The sequence below is a fragment of the Gymnoscopelus microlampas genome (genome assembly GCF_963454915.1).
Source record: "Gymnoscopelus microlampas genome assembly, chromosome: 8".
Lineage (NCBI taxonomy): Eukaryota > Metazoa > Chordata > Actinopteri > Myctophiformes > Myctophidae > Gymnoscopelus > Gymnoscopelus microlampas.
Window position 1 is genome coordinate 2,605,982 of NC_139945.1, and position 15,796 is coordinate 2,621,777.

At 42.1% G+C, this 15,796-nt stretch overlaps 1 protein-coding gene across 1 annotated transcript in view; it reads left to right on the top strand.

The window, feature by feature from the left end:
- The first annotated feature begins 2,143 nt into the window (after nucleotides 1–2,143).
- Nucleotides 2,144–15,796, top strand: part of gap43 (growth associated protein 43) — a 16,087-nt gene continuing 2,434 nt past the window's right edge. Inside the window, exons 1-4 of the mRNA XM_084065202.1 lie at nucleotides 2,144–2,266; nucleotides 4,324–4,554; nucleotides 5,436–5,646; nucleotides 7,094–7,351. Coding sequence (XP_083921328.1) covers nucleotides 4,462–4,554; nucleotides 5,436–5,646; nucleotides 7,094–7,351 — 562 coding nt within the window. The 5' untranslated portion in view covers nucleotides 2,144–2,266; nucleotides 4,324–4,461. The remainder of the gene's footprint in view (nucleotides 2,267–4,323; nucleotides 4,555–5,435; nucleotides 5,647–7,093; nucleotides 7,352–15,796) is intronic.

Consider the following 15,796-nt stretch of genomic DNA (forward strand, 5'->3'; position numbering starts at 1 on the left):
GGGGTTCCCAGCCAAATGAATAGTTAGCAACCAAATTGACCCTTATATGTCTGTAACTCTGAGAGTGTACAAATGGAACCAAATGGACCCTAGCGGGTCCATTTGGTTCCATTTGTACACTCTCAGAGTTAAATGAACACTGATGATGGTGATACGGTGTAGATTGGGACCCCCAAGAAATCAAAATGGTTGAGTCCCTGGCATATCTTTTCAAATGGGGGTCCCATGGCTAATATTTGTCAATTTGGGGGTCCTTGATGCGAAAAAGGTTGAAAACCACTGCCCTAAACTATACATAAGACAATCGTACTACAAGCGCACAACGCGTCGCATCGCGACCCGTTGTGAGCTTGTAGATCCGCTATTTTCAAACATTTTAGTACTTTTACTTTTGGCACTTCAAGTACATTTTGATACCAATACTTTTGTACTTTTACTCAAGTCAATTTAGAATTCGGGACTTTTCCTTGTAACAGGGTATTTCTACATTGCGGTGTTGATACTTTTACTTAAGTAAAAAATGGGAGTACTTTTTCCACCATTGATCAGAACATCAGAGCAGAGTGCGTCTGCTCAGGATGAGTCACCAGGCTGATGATAGAACAGTGCCACACCCTTCTTCTCTCCATACCGTTTGATTCAACACCTTTTTATCATTTTGTCTTCTTTGATGCTGCACTGCTTTACATGCTCTTTAGAAATGCTTGCTTCACATTTGTTATGTTTATTTAAAGGTGGTGTAAATGATGTTTCTGTAAAAAGATATTAGGGCTGGGACTTTAACTGATTAATTTAGATTAATTAATTACAGAAAATTAGCGCGAAAAAAAATAATAATCGCATTTTAATCGCGCTTAGTTTATGCACCACAGAACCTTCTCACTGGACGAGTTTCAGGTGTACCGATCATACCAGTGCACCAACCAACAGCCAACACACCCCAGTGCACGCAATGGGACAAGAAGCCGATCAGACTGCTTTGCTTGGCCCAGTGGATGGGACATTTAGATTTAAAAAACTCTCTGATGGAAGCGTGGATAAAAACATGGTTGTGTGCAGAACTATTTTTTGTTGCTTAAACTTATGTATTCACTCATTGATTCACTCATATACCAAAATCTGTTTTAACTGAAAAGAAATTGCTTCTCAGGTCAAATATTGATATGCGATTAAACATGCGATTCATTTAGATTAATTAATTACAAAGCCTCTAATTAATTAGATTTTTTTTTTTAATCGAGTCCCAGCCCTAAAAAATATATAATGTGATAGTGATCATTGCTATAGAGTGTTTGTTCATTAACAAGTGTCTCCCGGTCTCTCCAGCTCTTTGTCAGGTCAGGATACCAACTTTATCCAATCAGGAGAGAGAACTCATGCAGCTGATACATGCGTTCTCTCTCCTGATTCGATGAAATTGACAACCCACCTGAAAATGTATTTTTTACTGTCAGAATATAGAGCTATTTAAAGGGATATTTCACTTTAAAAAAATATTGGGTATTTTTTATCTTCTACTCAGTCTTCTGTGAGCCCCCCGGACAGTTTCTTTATTCAGTATTTAAATATTTGATATTCATTTTATTAGACACGCCCCCTTCCTATACAAACCCATTATAACTCCAAACATGTAGATTCATCAAAAACACCCGTCCATGTTTTTTTATTTTTTATAATAAATGTAAAAAGTAATTGAAAAAACACGGTCTCCTCACGTAGTAGAAGGACAACATCAGTCACCGGAACCAAGGACGGGTGTTTCTGATGAATCTAACATGGTTAAAATGGAGTTTGAAGTTACAATGGGTTTGTATAGGAAGGGGGCGTGTCTGATAAAAATGAATATCAAATATCTAAATACTGCTCACAAAAGCCTGAGTAGACGATACAATAACCCAATTTTGTTTTGAAAGTGAAATATCCCTTTAACACTGTAACTGAACAAACACTCACAGAGTTTACTATAGAGTGATAACTTCCTCACAAAAAAAACATTTAGTTTAATCCAAAAATATCACTTGCACCACCTTTCATATTGCTTGTTCATGTTTATTTGACATGCACATTATTTAAAGATACACACTTGTACAAGGCTTTGATTTGCTTGTTTCTTTTCTGAATGTTCACTTGATTGATTTTGTTTGCCGCTTTTTTTCAGTGCCCCATCGTTCATTTGTTAATTTGATTTGATTTCTTTTCATTAGATTAATATGCCTCATAGCACAAGCCCCTATTTGATGGACGGCTTTGGATCCTGGTACAGAAGGTAATATTTGGACCGGTATTTAAATCTACATCTGACCCCCCCCCCCCCCCCCCCCATCCCCCATCCCCCCGTGTTCCTGTGCTTTTTCCTCAACCGACTCCCCATCCAATAAATATCAGTGGTTCTCAAACTTCTTTCCATGCCAAGGACCCCTAAAATGATATGTGTATCTCAAAATATGTTGTTCCAGAGACCCCCCCCAAAAGCAAAGATTCAAGACTTTAAAAAAAAATATATATATTCAAAGGTTTGCAAAAAAAAATCACAATTTAAAAAAAAAATAGCAGATCTACAAGCACATAGTGCGGCACTCGGTGCCGCGCTATGTGCTTGTAGATCTGCTATTTTTGAATAGGCAAAGTATAAAAGGTTAAAGTGGTTAAAGTTATTGTGACGCTGTATTAGCACATTTTGCTGGGCACCCCCTGGAACCGCCTCCCCCCACCCCCAAGGACTCCTGGGGGTCCCCGGGCCCCACTTTGAGAACCAATGCAATAAATATCACACTCCGAACCCAAACTGATCCTTAACCCTTAAACCGCCTAGTCCTACCATGAATAGCCAAAAATAGCTGATCTACCAACTCACAAAACATTCTAGAGCTTGTAGATCGGCTATATTCTTGTTTTGGCCTTTTTTTTGTGCATTTTCCGAAAACGTTTATTTTGTTTTTGAAACGTTTTTTTTTCTTTTTTTCTATAATGGCTAAAATAGGGAGATGCCAGGTTGAAGGTTGGTTTTAACCCTTCTCAGTGTCATCCTTTAACCTTCTCTCTACATGCCATTAACCACGCTAGCCCTTCTTAAGGGTTATGACCCTAGAGACCCTCTGTGTTTTCTGTGACTTTCAACTCATTACATGTTGTAGAACCTGTATATGTTCTGATTGTGTGTGAAGATACAATCCTGCTAGGAGAACATCTGCCCATGAGAGCCTCAAGGCGGGTACTATTTAGCATGCTTTGCGACCATAGAGGGATATCAAACATCAAAATGAAAAAGAGAAGCAAATATGAGCACTACTGGGTTACCAAATAGTACTTGTCGTTATAGCACTATTTGGTATCCCTCTACTACAATAGAGGGATACACAATAGTGCTACAAAACCAGCACTATTTGGTATCCCTTTGCTACCATAGAGGGATACAAATAGTGCTATAAAAACAACAGCTATTTGATATCCCATGCACTACTAAAGTACTGCGATACCAAATAGTGCCACAAAGACTAGGACTATTTGGTATCCCAATAGTGCTCATCTTTATAGCACTATTTGGTATCCCTCTACTACAATAGAGGGGTACAAAATAGTGTGACAAAACCAGCACTATTTGGTATCCCCTTGCTACCATAGAGGGATACACATAGTGCTATAAAAACAACAACTATTTGTTATCCCACTACTAAAGTACTGGGTTACCAAATAGTGCTACAAAGACGAGGATTATTTGGTATCCCAATTCTGCTCATCTTTGTAGCACTATTTGGTATCCTCTACGGTAGTAGAGGATACCAAATAGTGTTACTGTAGAGCAGGGGTCTTCAACGTTTTCAGGCCAAGGACCCCCTAGCGGAGAGAGAGATGAAGCAGGGACGCCCTCTATATCGTATAAAATTGTGTTTCAGATTCAACATTTTTTTGTTTACGTGGTCTGCTCTTTTTTTACCTCCACACCTATGCCCCTTTTGCCATAAATAGACGATCTACAAGCCCACAACGCCTCGCAGCGCGAGGCGTTGTGAGCTTGTAGATCTGCTATTTTTGACTAAAGTTCTCCTCAGAAAATGGATGCCAGGGTTCAAGTGGTTAAGGTAAAATAAAAAAATCCTATCACTCAAAGATTTGGCGGACCCCCTGTAGTAGCTCTGAGGACCCCCTAGGGGTCCCGGACCCCCTGTTGAAGACCCCTGCTGTAGAGGGAAACATTGATAGAGTGAAGTGCATCTCGTTACAACGTTTCCACGCTTGGTTTCCGGTGCAGCTTGGTTTCTAGCGTTTGTTTGCGGATGATACCGTGCTTTTCCTCACCCGTCTCTCCTCTGGGCCTCCATGCAGGTGGAGAAGAACGAGGAGGCCGACCAGAAGATCGAGCAGGATGGAACAACGACCCCCAGCAAACCCGAGGACAACAAGGCCCACAAGGCCGCCACCAAAATACAGGCCAGCTTCCGCGGACACATAACCCGGAAAAAGATGAAAGACGGAGAGGAGGAGGAGGAGGAGAAGGAGGGAGGAGACAGCCCCGCCGTGAACAACGAGGAGCAGGAGGAGGAGGAGGCCACGCAGGTAGTGATGTGTCGGTCGTGATCGATCGGCTCATAAGAACTAGTTCTTTGCCGTGAGCGTGAACGAATACGTTCATGACTCGAAACTGTTGCGTTCACGGGTTCGTTCATGCCCGGCCCCCCGATCCGCAGGGTCGCAAACACACACACACACACACACACACACACACACACACACACACACACACACACACACACAGGAGGACGGGAGCGTCAGCGTGCTTCCCGCGACAGACAGGCGGACATGCATTGCAAATTTTGTGGATTGAAATGAAGCACTGCTGTTGTGTTGTTAGTGTTGTATTCATTGTTCCTGTACAAAAGACCGGTGGTGACCAGATAGCACGACATTTAACTATGAAAGAAATACAGACAACTAATGATTGTCAGGTCACGGTCAAGTGGTAAATGTATGTTTTATAATGTAATGTAATGTAACGTAACAAGTAACTAAAGTTTTCAAATAATTGTAGTGGAGTAAAAGTACAATATTTGCCTCTGAGATGTAGTTGAGTAGAAGTAAAAATACTGATAATTGAAAATACTCAAGTAAAGTAAAAAACACTTTATTTATTTATTTTTTATTTATATTTATTATTCATTTAAATATCTTACTTCTACACATTATATTACAAAGAAGATGGTGCAATTAGATGGTGAATGACAGTGCTGTGTTTCTGTGCAGTCATGTCAGTGTAGTCAGTGGGATCAGATGCACACAGTTTCATGCAGTTAGCGTAGCGTAGCGCATCGCATACGCTCCGCCGGGACCTGAGGCGGAACTGAATGAGAACGTGAACGAATCATTTGAACGAGTCTTTGCCGTGAACTGAACGAGAATCATTTGTTCACCGAAATGAACTGTCCCATCACTACACGCAGGGAGGAGAGGAGGAGGAGAAGAAGGAAGACGAGGCACAGCAGGAGGAGAAGAAGAAGGACGAGGCACCACCTGCAGCCAAGGAGGAGGAGAAGCCTGCCGAGGAGGAGAGCAAGAAGAAGGAGGCGGAGGAGTCGAGCCAGCAGGCCAAAAGCCCCCTGGTGGAGAAACCCGGCAACTCCCCGGCTGCTGCAGCCACGTCTCCCGTACAAGGTTGTTACTTATTACAGTTTAGCATCGTCTTTAGTTTTCATTTTTATTGTCTCTGTTTTGCCGCCTAGAAATGACGACCATGCAGTCAATGCTTTAGTTACTTAGGTTTTTCCTGACCTCAATGTTAAAGGGATAGTTCACCCAAAAAATGACTTTTTTTCAATCGATTAGTCACCTCATGGAAATTTGAATTCATGGAAACATTTTTTTTTTTGTGTCGCATTCCTCTGGTTCCGGTCGGAGACACAAAGACTCTCCTTTGTGTCTCCAACCGGAACCACTGCCTACCGGTCCGCTGGTCATAAAATGATTGGCTTAGGAATGCGGCAAAAAAAAAAAATATATATATATCCATGAATTCAAGTCTCCATGGGGTGACTTAATCCATAGAAAAAAAGTGATTTATATAATATACTAATGTAGATGTTCTATAGAAAGATGCTAGGTTCATTGATCACCTGGTATCCTATAGGGCATAGCAGTGGCGGCCATTTTCTGGTTCCACTCCAAAATAGTCAATACATTTTTCCCATTGACATTTCCAAAAATATTTATATCAATTCATTTAACAACACATTGAGTGCCAAAAACGGTTATGACCGTTTAAAAAAAAAAAAAAAAAAGCACAGCACCAGGAGATATCATTTTTCGAAGATTTAGACTCCAATCCACTTCCTGGTTAACTTATTACTTCAAAAGCCTGTATCTCGGCTCCTGTGTACTTTTGTTTTTTTACCATGTATTTTTGACTATTTTTGACTATTATCAACTGGCTGCAACTATGGAACGGATTACCTAATGTTTTGTTTTTCCCCCCCCCCCGATTGTACGAGACCCCTGTGTGTGTAATGAGGGGATCACCGTGAGGACGGTGATCACAGAAAATATTTTGTGACTACTTGAAAAAGGTTCAACAATGGTTAAAAATCCAGGCACTGACTGTACCCTGTTTTAAAAAAAACCTGGCACTCAATGTGTTAAGCCTAGAATCAAGCCATCCAGGGTCCTGGTGAATCATGACCAACGTTTGATTCTGTGAAAAAAACTTTTTGAAAACGGCAAAACAAAGGGTATTTATTAAATATAGTATATCATATAATTAAATATAATATAAATAAAAAAACACAGAAAAAATGTTTTATGGTCAGGATTCACCAGGACCCTGGATGGCTTGATTCTAGGCTTAAATGAATTGATATAAATATTTTTGGAAATGTCAATGGGAAAAATGCATTGACTATTTTGAAGTGGAACCAGAAAATGGCCGCCACTGCTATGCCCTATAGTTTCGATGTACAGATTATTATGTTGATACCTGGTATCCTAGTGTACTGAGACACTTCACTGTCTCCCTACATTCAATGTGTAGGATTGTAGGACGGCTAAGTTGTAATTGTAAAATGTAACTAAATAATAATAATGCACTATTTGAACTTTTCTCCCGTAGCGGCAGCTCCGCCGGTAGCCTCCGAGCCCCAGAAAGAGGAGCCCAAGGCGGAGGAGAAAGCAGAGGAGAAGCCCAAAGATGTGGAGGCCCCGGCGGCCAAGACTCCCACCACCACCACAGCGCCCCCTGTGGCCCAGGAGGAGGTGAAGCAGGAGGAGGAGGAGAAGGTGGAGGAGGCCAGACAAGCCGACGTGCCTGCTGCTGTCAGCCCGGCAGCTGAGAAGAGTGAGGAGCCCAACCAAACGAAAGATGAACAAGGTATGGAGACCATGGTTGTGCGATATGCCAACATATTCCCATCGGCCATCGGCAGCCAAAACATCGCTCATTGACGATATATATTCGTGCTAGAAAAGCAATTAATGTGAGAACAGCTACCCAGTCCTTTAACTCAAGTTACACTTCGCCGTACAGCCGGTCACGGGTCGAAATGAGCAGATCTACAAGCTCACAAGCTAAGATCACAGGCTAGGAGATGAATTGAAGTTGAAGCAGATTAGCCTATACCGCTTTATGCACCATTGGCAGCATCGACGTGGCAAGGAAGAACACTCCATCCAAGTTTCCTTCTTAATATTTGAACAACATTATAAATCGTGCCGCTGTGGGATAATCGCCCGCCCGGGCCCGCCGTCCCCTGTACCTAACCTAAAGGGACTCGCAACGCGCATGGAGCAGCGAGCAAACTCACATTTCAAATCGCATTGATTGACTGACTGGTGATATAAACATAACTGACAAGGTTTAATATCCAGACTTGACGGCAAAAGTTAAGTTGGATCTTGTGACACCGGGGGGGACATGCGTTCTTGCGTCATCAAGCTTGCAAATGCACCGCGAGGATTTGCAGAAACTAATTATATTATACAGCTAACATCAGATGTAGCATACGCTACAGCAGTGGTTCTCAAACTTTTTCATGTCAAGGACCCCCAAATTGACCCTTATTAGCCCGCGGACCCCCATTTGAAAAGATATACCAAGGACCCCCATAAGAGAAGATGTTTATGTCTCTGGCAGTGATTTTTGACCATTTTAATTTCAAGGACCCCCAGTTTTACATGCATTAGCCTATGGACCCCCATTTAATGGCATATATCTCTGGGACCCCAATTTATATTGTAAAATCAATGTTAATTTAACTCTGATTGTACAAATGGAACCAAATGGACCCTAACGGGTCCATTTGGTTCCATTTGTACACTCTCTGAGTTACAGACCCATAAGGGTCAATTTGGTTCCTAACTATCTATTAGCTGGGGACCCCCTGGAACTCCCTCAAGGACCCCTGGGGGTCCCCGGACCCCACTTTGAGAACCAACGCGCTACAGCACATAAATATGATATGCTGATACATAAATAGACAACTAGGAAAGCAAAAGCTATTCCCTCTTTCCTCCGCTCTCTCCGCTTCATGCAGTACCGGGGGAAGAGACTGTGTTTTTGTAGCCTGGAGTCTAGACTCGTCGGAAATTAGTGCAACAAGAATCGTTATTAGAATGGCCCGCTTTGTATTGCGCTTGACATTTATTTTGTCTATATTTGATGGGTTGAATTCTCGACACTGTCCTCGTCCTCACACGCCACTGCTTACCTGGGACATACTTTTAGATCATTTGGTCGCCTCCAGACATTTCGTGTCCGGAGTGGCAAGCTTGTAGTAACTAGAATAATGTTTTCAGACGCATATAAGAATATAATAAGTCTGTAATTTGCAAAGGGGAAAAGGTATTATTTGAATTACCGGATTGCCACTTCGGACAGAAGTGAACGGTCTGGTCTGGAGGTGAATAAATGGGGAGGCATGCGTTAATCCGACAGACCTTTTCTCCGACTATGTGGCATCCGCGTGCGGTTAGGGTTAGGGTTAGGGTTTGGTTCGGGTTTAGTATTGGAAACGTCGGAGCGCTGCGCTGTCGGAGGAATGCGCTGTCGGACTAACATACTGCACCCGAATAAATGATCCAATATGAATCATTTGCACTCATACCCTTCATTTCCAAAGGATCTAAAACAGGGGTCTTCAACATTTTCAGCCCCAGGACCCCTTAGCTGAGAGAGAGAGACGAAGCAGGGACCCCCATACATTTGCATACAATTGTGTTGCAGACACTTTTTCATAGATTTCATAGGTGGCTTCATTGACAATCATCATCAGTGCTGTGTAAATTAATACTTTCGGTTCATTTCAGACATTTAACCACTTAAACCTTCAATACTTGGTACTTGATGTGCTTCTTTTCCCCTCCACACCAAACCTCATAGCCAAAAATAGCCGATCTACAAGCACACACCGCCTCGCAGCGCGAGGCGTTGTGTGCTTGTAGATCGGCTATTTTTGGCTAATGTTCATCAGAATAGAGATGCTAGGGTTCAAGTGGTTAATTTAATGTAAAAAAAAAAAGAAATCCTATCGCAAAGATTTGGCCGACCCCCTGGAGTAACTCTGAGGACCCCTTAGGGGTCCCGGACCCCCTGTTGAAGACCCCTGATCTAAAACTATGCCCTAGGTATTAAAAGAAAATGTCGGGGACCACAGAGCCCTGTACTTGGGCCCTTCCCCTTTTTCCCCAACTCTAGAACCAATCTCTGATAGCTGATCTACAAGCTCACAACGTGTCACAATTTCAACAAGCAGCGCTATGACCTGGTATAGACTGACTACTTCTGTGGAACGTTTGGCTAATGTTCGCTGAATGTCCCAGATTCCCAGTTTAGGGACATGGTATGCAGTGGTGAGAAAAGTACTCAAATGTGACTGAGTACAATGGTTTATGCCGCATGTAGGCATTTAAAAAAAAAAAAATCGATATATTTGTTCAAATTTCTCCTGATTGTCAGTATGCGACATGCGGCACAAAAGACCAGTAGCAGTCACAAATGTTTTACTTAAAGTAATACTAGGTAACGTTTTCAGTAAAACTAAAGTTAAATTGTATATCTTTTGTGAGTGGCAAAATGTTTCACAACACCCACTCCAAGAATTTCACCCCCGAAAGCCTTTTATTTATATATTTTCTATTGAACGCCGTCGAGCATGACGTTCCCTCGAAAATGACGTAATCTGGCCGGAAATAGAAGCGGAAATCCACGGGGTTCCTGTTTGGCCAGGAACTACCGCGCCGGTTTCCTGTTTGGCCAGGAACTACCGCGCTAATAACAAAAGGAAACTCACGCTGATTTTAAGAGATTGTATGATTTGAAGAACGAAAAAAAACAGAAAAAGAAAACACAGCTCACGGTAACTAAAGCTCCACTGGCTAAGAGAAACGATCCACAGATCGTATAAAACAATTAAAAGAACGCTTTTTTAAACACTTCCGTCTTCCGGTGAAAACGAATGGAATTCTGGGTAACAGAGGATAAACGAACGGCCTGCAGTGACGGTAATGACCAGCAGAGGCTGCTAAAAGTCGTTTTTTGGAAATTTGCACAGAACAACTTTAAGTAAAAGTATCAATACTGCAATGTAGAAGTACGCCGTTAGGCCCGTTACAAGTAAAAGTCCGGAATTCAAAATTTACTAAAAAGTAAAAGTACAAAAATATTGCACTTCAAGTACCAAAAGTAAAAGTACTAAAATGTTTGAAAATAGCAGATCTACTATTCTCAAATAGCCGAGGTATAAAACATGGCTAAAGTGGTTAATGTATGTTTTGTGGTTAATGTATGCACGCGCGTTAGGGAGCGTGCGGCGCGCCTCTGACGCTGTGAGTGCACTGAGTTCATGGAGACACTCACGACGTAATTACTTTCCTTTAAATAACTAATAAAGCACAATAGGTGAGTTTTACCCCCAGTCTGCTTGGCAGCCATTAACAGGAAACACTCTGCTGCCTTGGTACAGATTTAAAGGTGGTTGGCAGCGATCCACCGCTGTGCTGCGGGTGTGTGTGCGCGTTTCCGTGCGCGCGCGTGTGTGTGTGTGTGTGTATGTGTGTGTGCGTGTGTGTGTGTGTGTGTGTGTGTGTGTGGCTATCACAGACACACGGCTCAATATTAGATTAGAGTGCTTTGTGTCTGGGTCTCGCCGGAGAGAAGCAGACTCCACAAAGATGAAGACATAATTGAGACGGAGACATCGAGGGTTGTCGGTGTGAATCTGCAACGCAACACACATTAACCATATAAATTTTTGGAAATCATCATGTCTTAGCCCATTTTGGGCGGGAACCCCTATTTGTAACTATACCTTTCAGGACGGGAACCCCTTTAGGGGTTGTTGTTGCTATGTAGGCCTACCCAGCAAGCACAATGACGTCATGATGACGCCCGGTCATCACCCCGGTGACGTTCAGGACTAGGCCAGATCACAGCCCATATGGGGATGATCTTCATTCGTCATTTACAGGACGTCATCACCGGGACATCATATGGACATTTGGACAGCAAGTTTGGGTGATGAGAAATGTGTTTAGATGACGTCCTGGAAGTGACGTTTTTGTGGTCAGGATTAATTTTGGTTGAAATCAGGTGATATTCTGGGCCAGATCTGACTTGTCTTGGTTTGACTTGATCTAGCCCCAATCGAGATGTCACTGATTGGTCCGGGTCCTGACTGTGCTTGCTGGGTACAGCATATAGCAACGTACATTTGTTGTAATTTTTGAATAAATATTTGACGTTTTTCAGAAAAAACTTAGGTCAGGATTTAGAAGGCGTTTTTAGAATCGGATCAGGTCTACAGTAAATCAGTGGTTTTCAACCTTTGTCATGCCAAGGACCCCTGCATTGATATACATTTGGCCGCGTACCCCCATCTGAAAATGTTTTGTGCCAGGGACCCCCAGAAGCAAAGGGCACCAAGGGGTCCCCAGCAACATTAGTTAACATAGTGTCAGAATAATTTTAACCACTTAGCTTTGGCTATTCAAAAATAGCAGATATACAAGTAGATCTGCTATTTTTTGAAAAATCTCGAAAAAGTGTGCATTATCTTTGAATATATATATCTTTTAAAGAGAATATTTTTAACTCAAATTTTTGCTTCTGGGGGGTCCCTGGCACAAAACATTTTCAGATGGGGGTCCGCGGCCAAATGTATAAATCAATTAGGGGTCCTTGGCATGAAAAAGGTTGAAAACCACTGGTATAGGGGGGATAGACACCCTCGTCGCTCGACTGATACTGACAACAAGCCACTCAGACCTTATGTATCAACGATTTGATCATGGTTTTGCTCCCGAAGGAAACTGGATGTCCCTTTGATGTGAGAAGCCTCGTACAAGTACAGTGGTTTAATAGATTTCAAAGCAAAGCGCTGTCTGACTATATGCTATAACATCCTGTGATGATGCTCTGAGGGAATACCGGCCCGGAGTTTATAAGGCCATGAAACGACTTAGCGGCAGTTATAGGCGCTCCACGCCAAAACACCCGTATATTCCTGTTCCAAGGACTCGCAGGGCCGTTTTCAGGCCAAGGAACCCCTTAGCTGAGAGAGAGATGAAGCAGGGACCCCCTCTATATTGTATCAAATTGTGTTTCAGATAAACTTTTGCCGCTCTTTTTTCCCTCTACAGTACACTCTTTGCCAAAAATAGCAGATCTACAAGCTCACAACGCCTCGCAGCGCGAGGCGTTGTGAGCTTGTAGATCTGCTATTTTTGGCTAAAATTATGCTATAGGGTTCAAGTGGTTCATGTAAAAAAAAAAATCATATCACACAAAGATCTGGCGGACCCCCTGTAGTAACTCTGAGGACCCCCTAGGGGTCCCGGACCCCCTGTTGAAGACCCCTGACGTAGCCTAATGGAGCATGTGCTGTGGTTATGACCACCTAATGCAGTGGTTCTCAAACTTTTTCATGTCAAGGACCCCCAAATTGATACATGTTCGGACCCCCATCTGAACATAATGTTGTGCCAGGGACCCCCAGAAGCAAAGATTTGTGTTAAAAATGTTCAAGATGTTTGAAAAATATCAGATCTACAATCTCAATATCAGATCAGATCTATAGAAATATCAGATCTATAGATCTGATATTTTTGAATATCCAAAGTATAAAAGGTTAAAGCGGTTCAAATAAATGTGACGCTACATTAACTACTTTAGCTGGGGACCCCCTGGAACCCCCTCAGGGACCCCTGGGGGTCCCCGGACCCCATTTTGAGAACCCAAATGGAGCATGTTCCTTCTGACACTCTGACAGGGCAGTGTGTGTGTGTGTGTGTGTGTGTGTGTGTGTGTGTGTGTGTGTGTGTGTGTGTGTGTGTGTGTGTGTGTGTGTGTGTGTGTGTGTGTGTGTGTGTGTGTGTGTGTGTGTGTGTGTGTGTGTGTGTGTGTGTGTGCGTGTGTGTGCGTGTGCGTGTGTTTGTCTTACTGTCCCTCATACCCACACACCCACAACCATCCACCCACCCACCCTCCCTCCCACCCACACACACACACACACACACACACACACACACACACACACACACACACACACACACACACACACACACACACACGCACCCACGCACCCACGCACATACACACCCACCCACCCACACACACACACACACACACACACACACATGCATCAAACTACCAGGAAAGTAGGTCATCTAAGCGGTACACTGCCTCCCTGTTGTCATAGCTACCACCTCAGAGGGAAGAGGAGGGCTGCCCCCCCCCCGTGTGGAGCGGACCAGTGATAACAGGTGTTCTGATTTATAGATGAATTATTGATGCGGTCCAGTGGTCATGATGATAATACATGAATTATTAATTATACCAGCTAACTGGCCTGGAGGATGGCACCAGTACACATGACCTGTCCAAGAACTGGACGTTGGAGTGGAGTGTTTCCAATTCTCAATACTTTTACTTCTACTCCACTACATCTCAGAGGCAAATATTGTACCTTTACTCCACTGCCATTGTTTGAAAACTTCAGTTAGTTACTTTGCAGATATAAATTATGACATTATACAACATACATTAACCACTCTAGCCCTATTTTATGCATAGGTTATTTGAAAATAGCAGATCTACAAGCTCACAACGCGTCGCGATGCGACGCGTTGTGAGCTTGTAGATCGGCTATTTTCAAATAGCCGATTGTAGATCACTTGTAGATCGGCTATTTTCCTATATGGTTTGTATAGGTAGGGGGCGTGTCTGATAAAATTAATATTAAATATCTAGATACTGAATCGAGCAACTGTCTGCAGGGCTCACAAAAGCCTGAGTCGACAATACCCAACATTTACCCAATACCCAACATTTACCCAATACCCAACATTTTTTTAAAGCGAAATATCCCTTTAAATCCTCAATTTGTGATTTATTTTCAACTGGTTGGCTGCATGCAGAACAGCAGCATACTGTAGGTTTACAATGATAATACCTAAACATCATAGTTTTATATTATCTTGTTATTGTTTAGGAAACATAGCACTAGTGTGGAGGACTCCTTACACACTGTTTCAAGTGTGTAAGGATTGATTCTGTCACACAAAAGGTTGATTCTGTCACACAAACGTAGCAAAAATAGCAGATCTATAAGCTCAAAATGTGTTGCTCTATGATACATTGTGAGCTTGTAGATCTGCTATTTTTTTTTCTTGTAGATTTTTCTTGTTTTGTTATTGGAATCCTGAAAAGTTACATTTTAATTTAATTTCAAATGCATTTAGTTATACTTATGTTAACTTTATGAACTTAAATATGAATACATTGAACATAAAAAAAGACAATAGTATTTTAATACTAATCATTAAGCTACTAATATAGACATCAGTATTCCGACATTAACCTGTGGGCCGCATTAAGTGAAGGTGGGGGCCGCATGTGGCCCCCGGGCCGCCAGTTGCCCATGTATGAGATGAAATGACACTAATGGCGTTATGAATATTCATGTGGTTTGTTTAATGCACCTGGTTAAGGTTGATAGAAGAGAACCGTGTACAGTTACAGACACAAGGACAGCAGCCCTCGCATTCTGATTGGCTATGAATTATTTATGAGCATGAATCCCCACGAGACGAGTCTGTGTGATTGGCTCTTTGTTAATGACATCAGTTATAACAGTCAGAACGTTATGACATCACCGTACCAGTGGTGTAAAGTAACTAAGTACATTTACTTAAGTAATTTTTTGAGATATTTGTACTTTACTTGAGTGTTTTCAATTTCCAATACTTTTATTTCTACTCCACTACATCTCAGAGGCAAATATTGTACTTTTACTCCACTCCAATTATTTACTTTAGTTACTTTGCATACATTAAGTACTTCAGCCCTATTTTATACCTAGGCTATTTGAAAATAGCCGATCTACAAGCTCACAATGCGTTGTGAGCTTGTAGATCTGCTATTTTCAAATAGTATTTTTTACTTTTGATACTTTAAGTATATTTTGATGCCAATACTTTTGTAAATTTGATTGATTGATTGATTGATTGATTGATTGAATACTTTATTAACAAGATAGTTAACAGTACATGAAGTACAGTCAAAAGTTATGCTTAAAGGATAACACAATTAGCCCCAGGGGGCTTGTTTCCATTGTGGTCCATTGTACTCAATTAAAGTAAGACATACAGTACAATCAAGGGGCCAGCTTGAGAGTTGTACATTGAGTCTAATAGGGAAGAGACAGTTCATATGAATGGCCTGTAGGTGGCCTGCTGGTGTCAGAAAGAATATTCTCTCTATGCAAGCGGACAGGTTTTTGACGAACTTTAGACTTAATTCTCTTACCTTAATAAACATGGT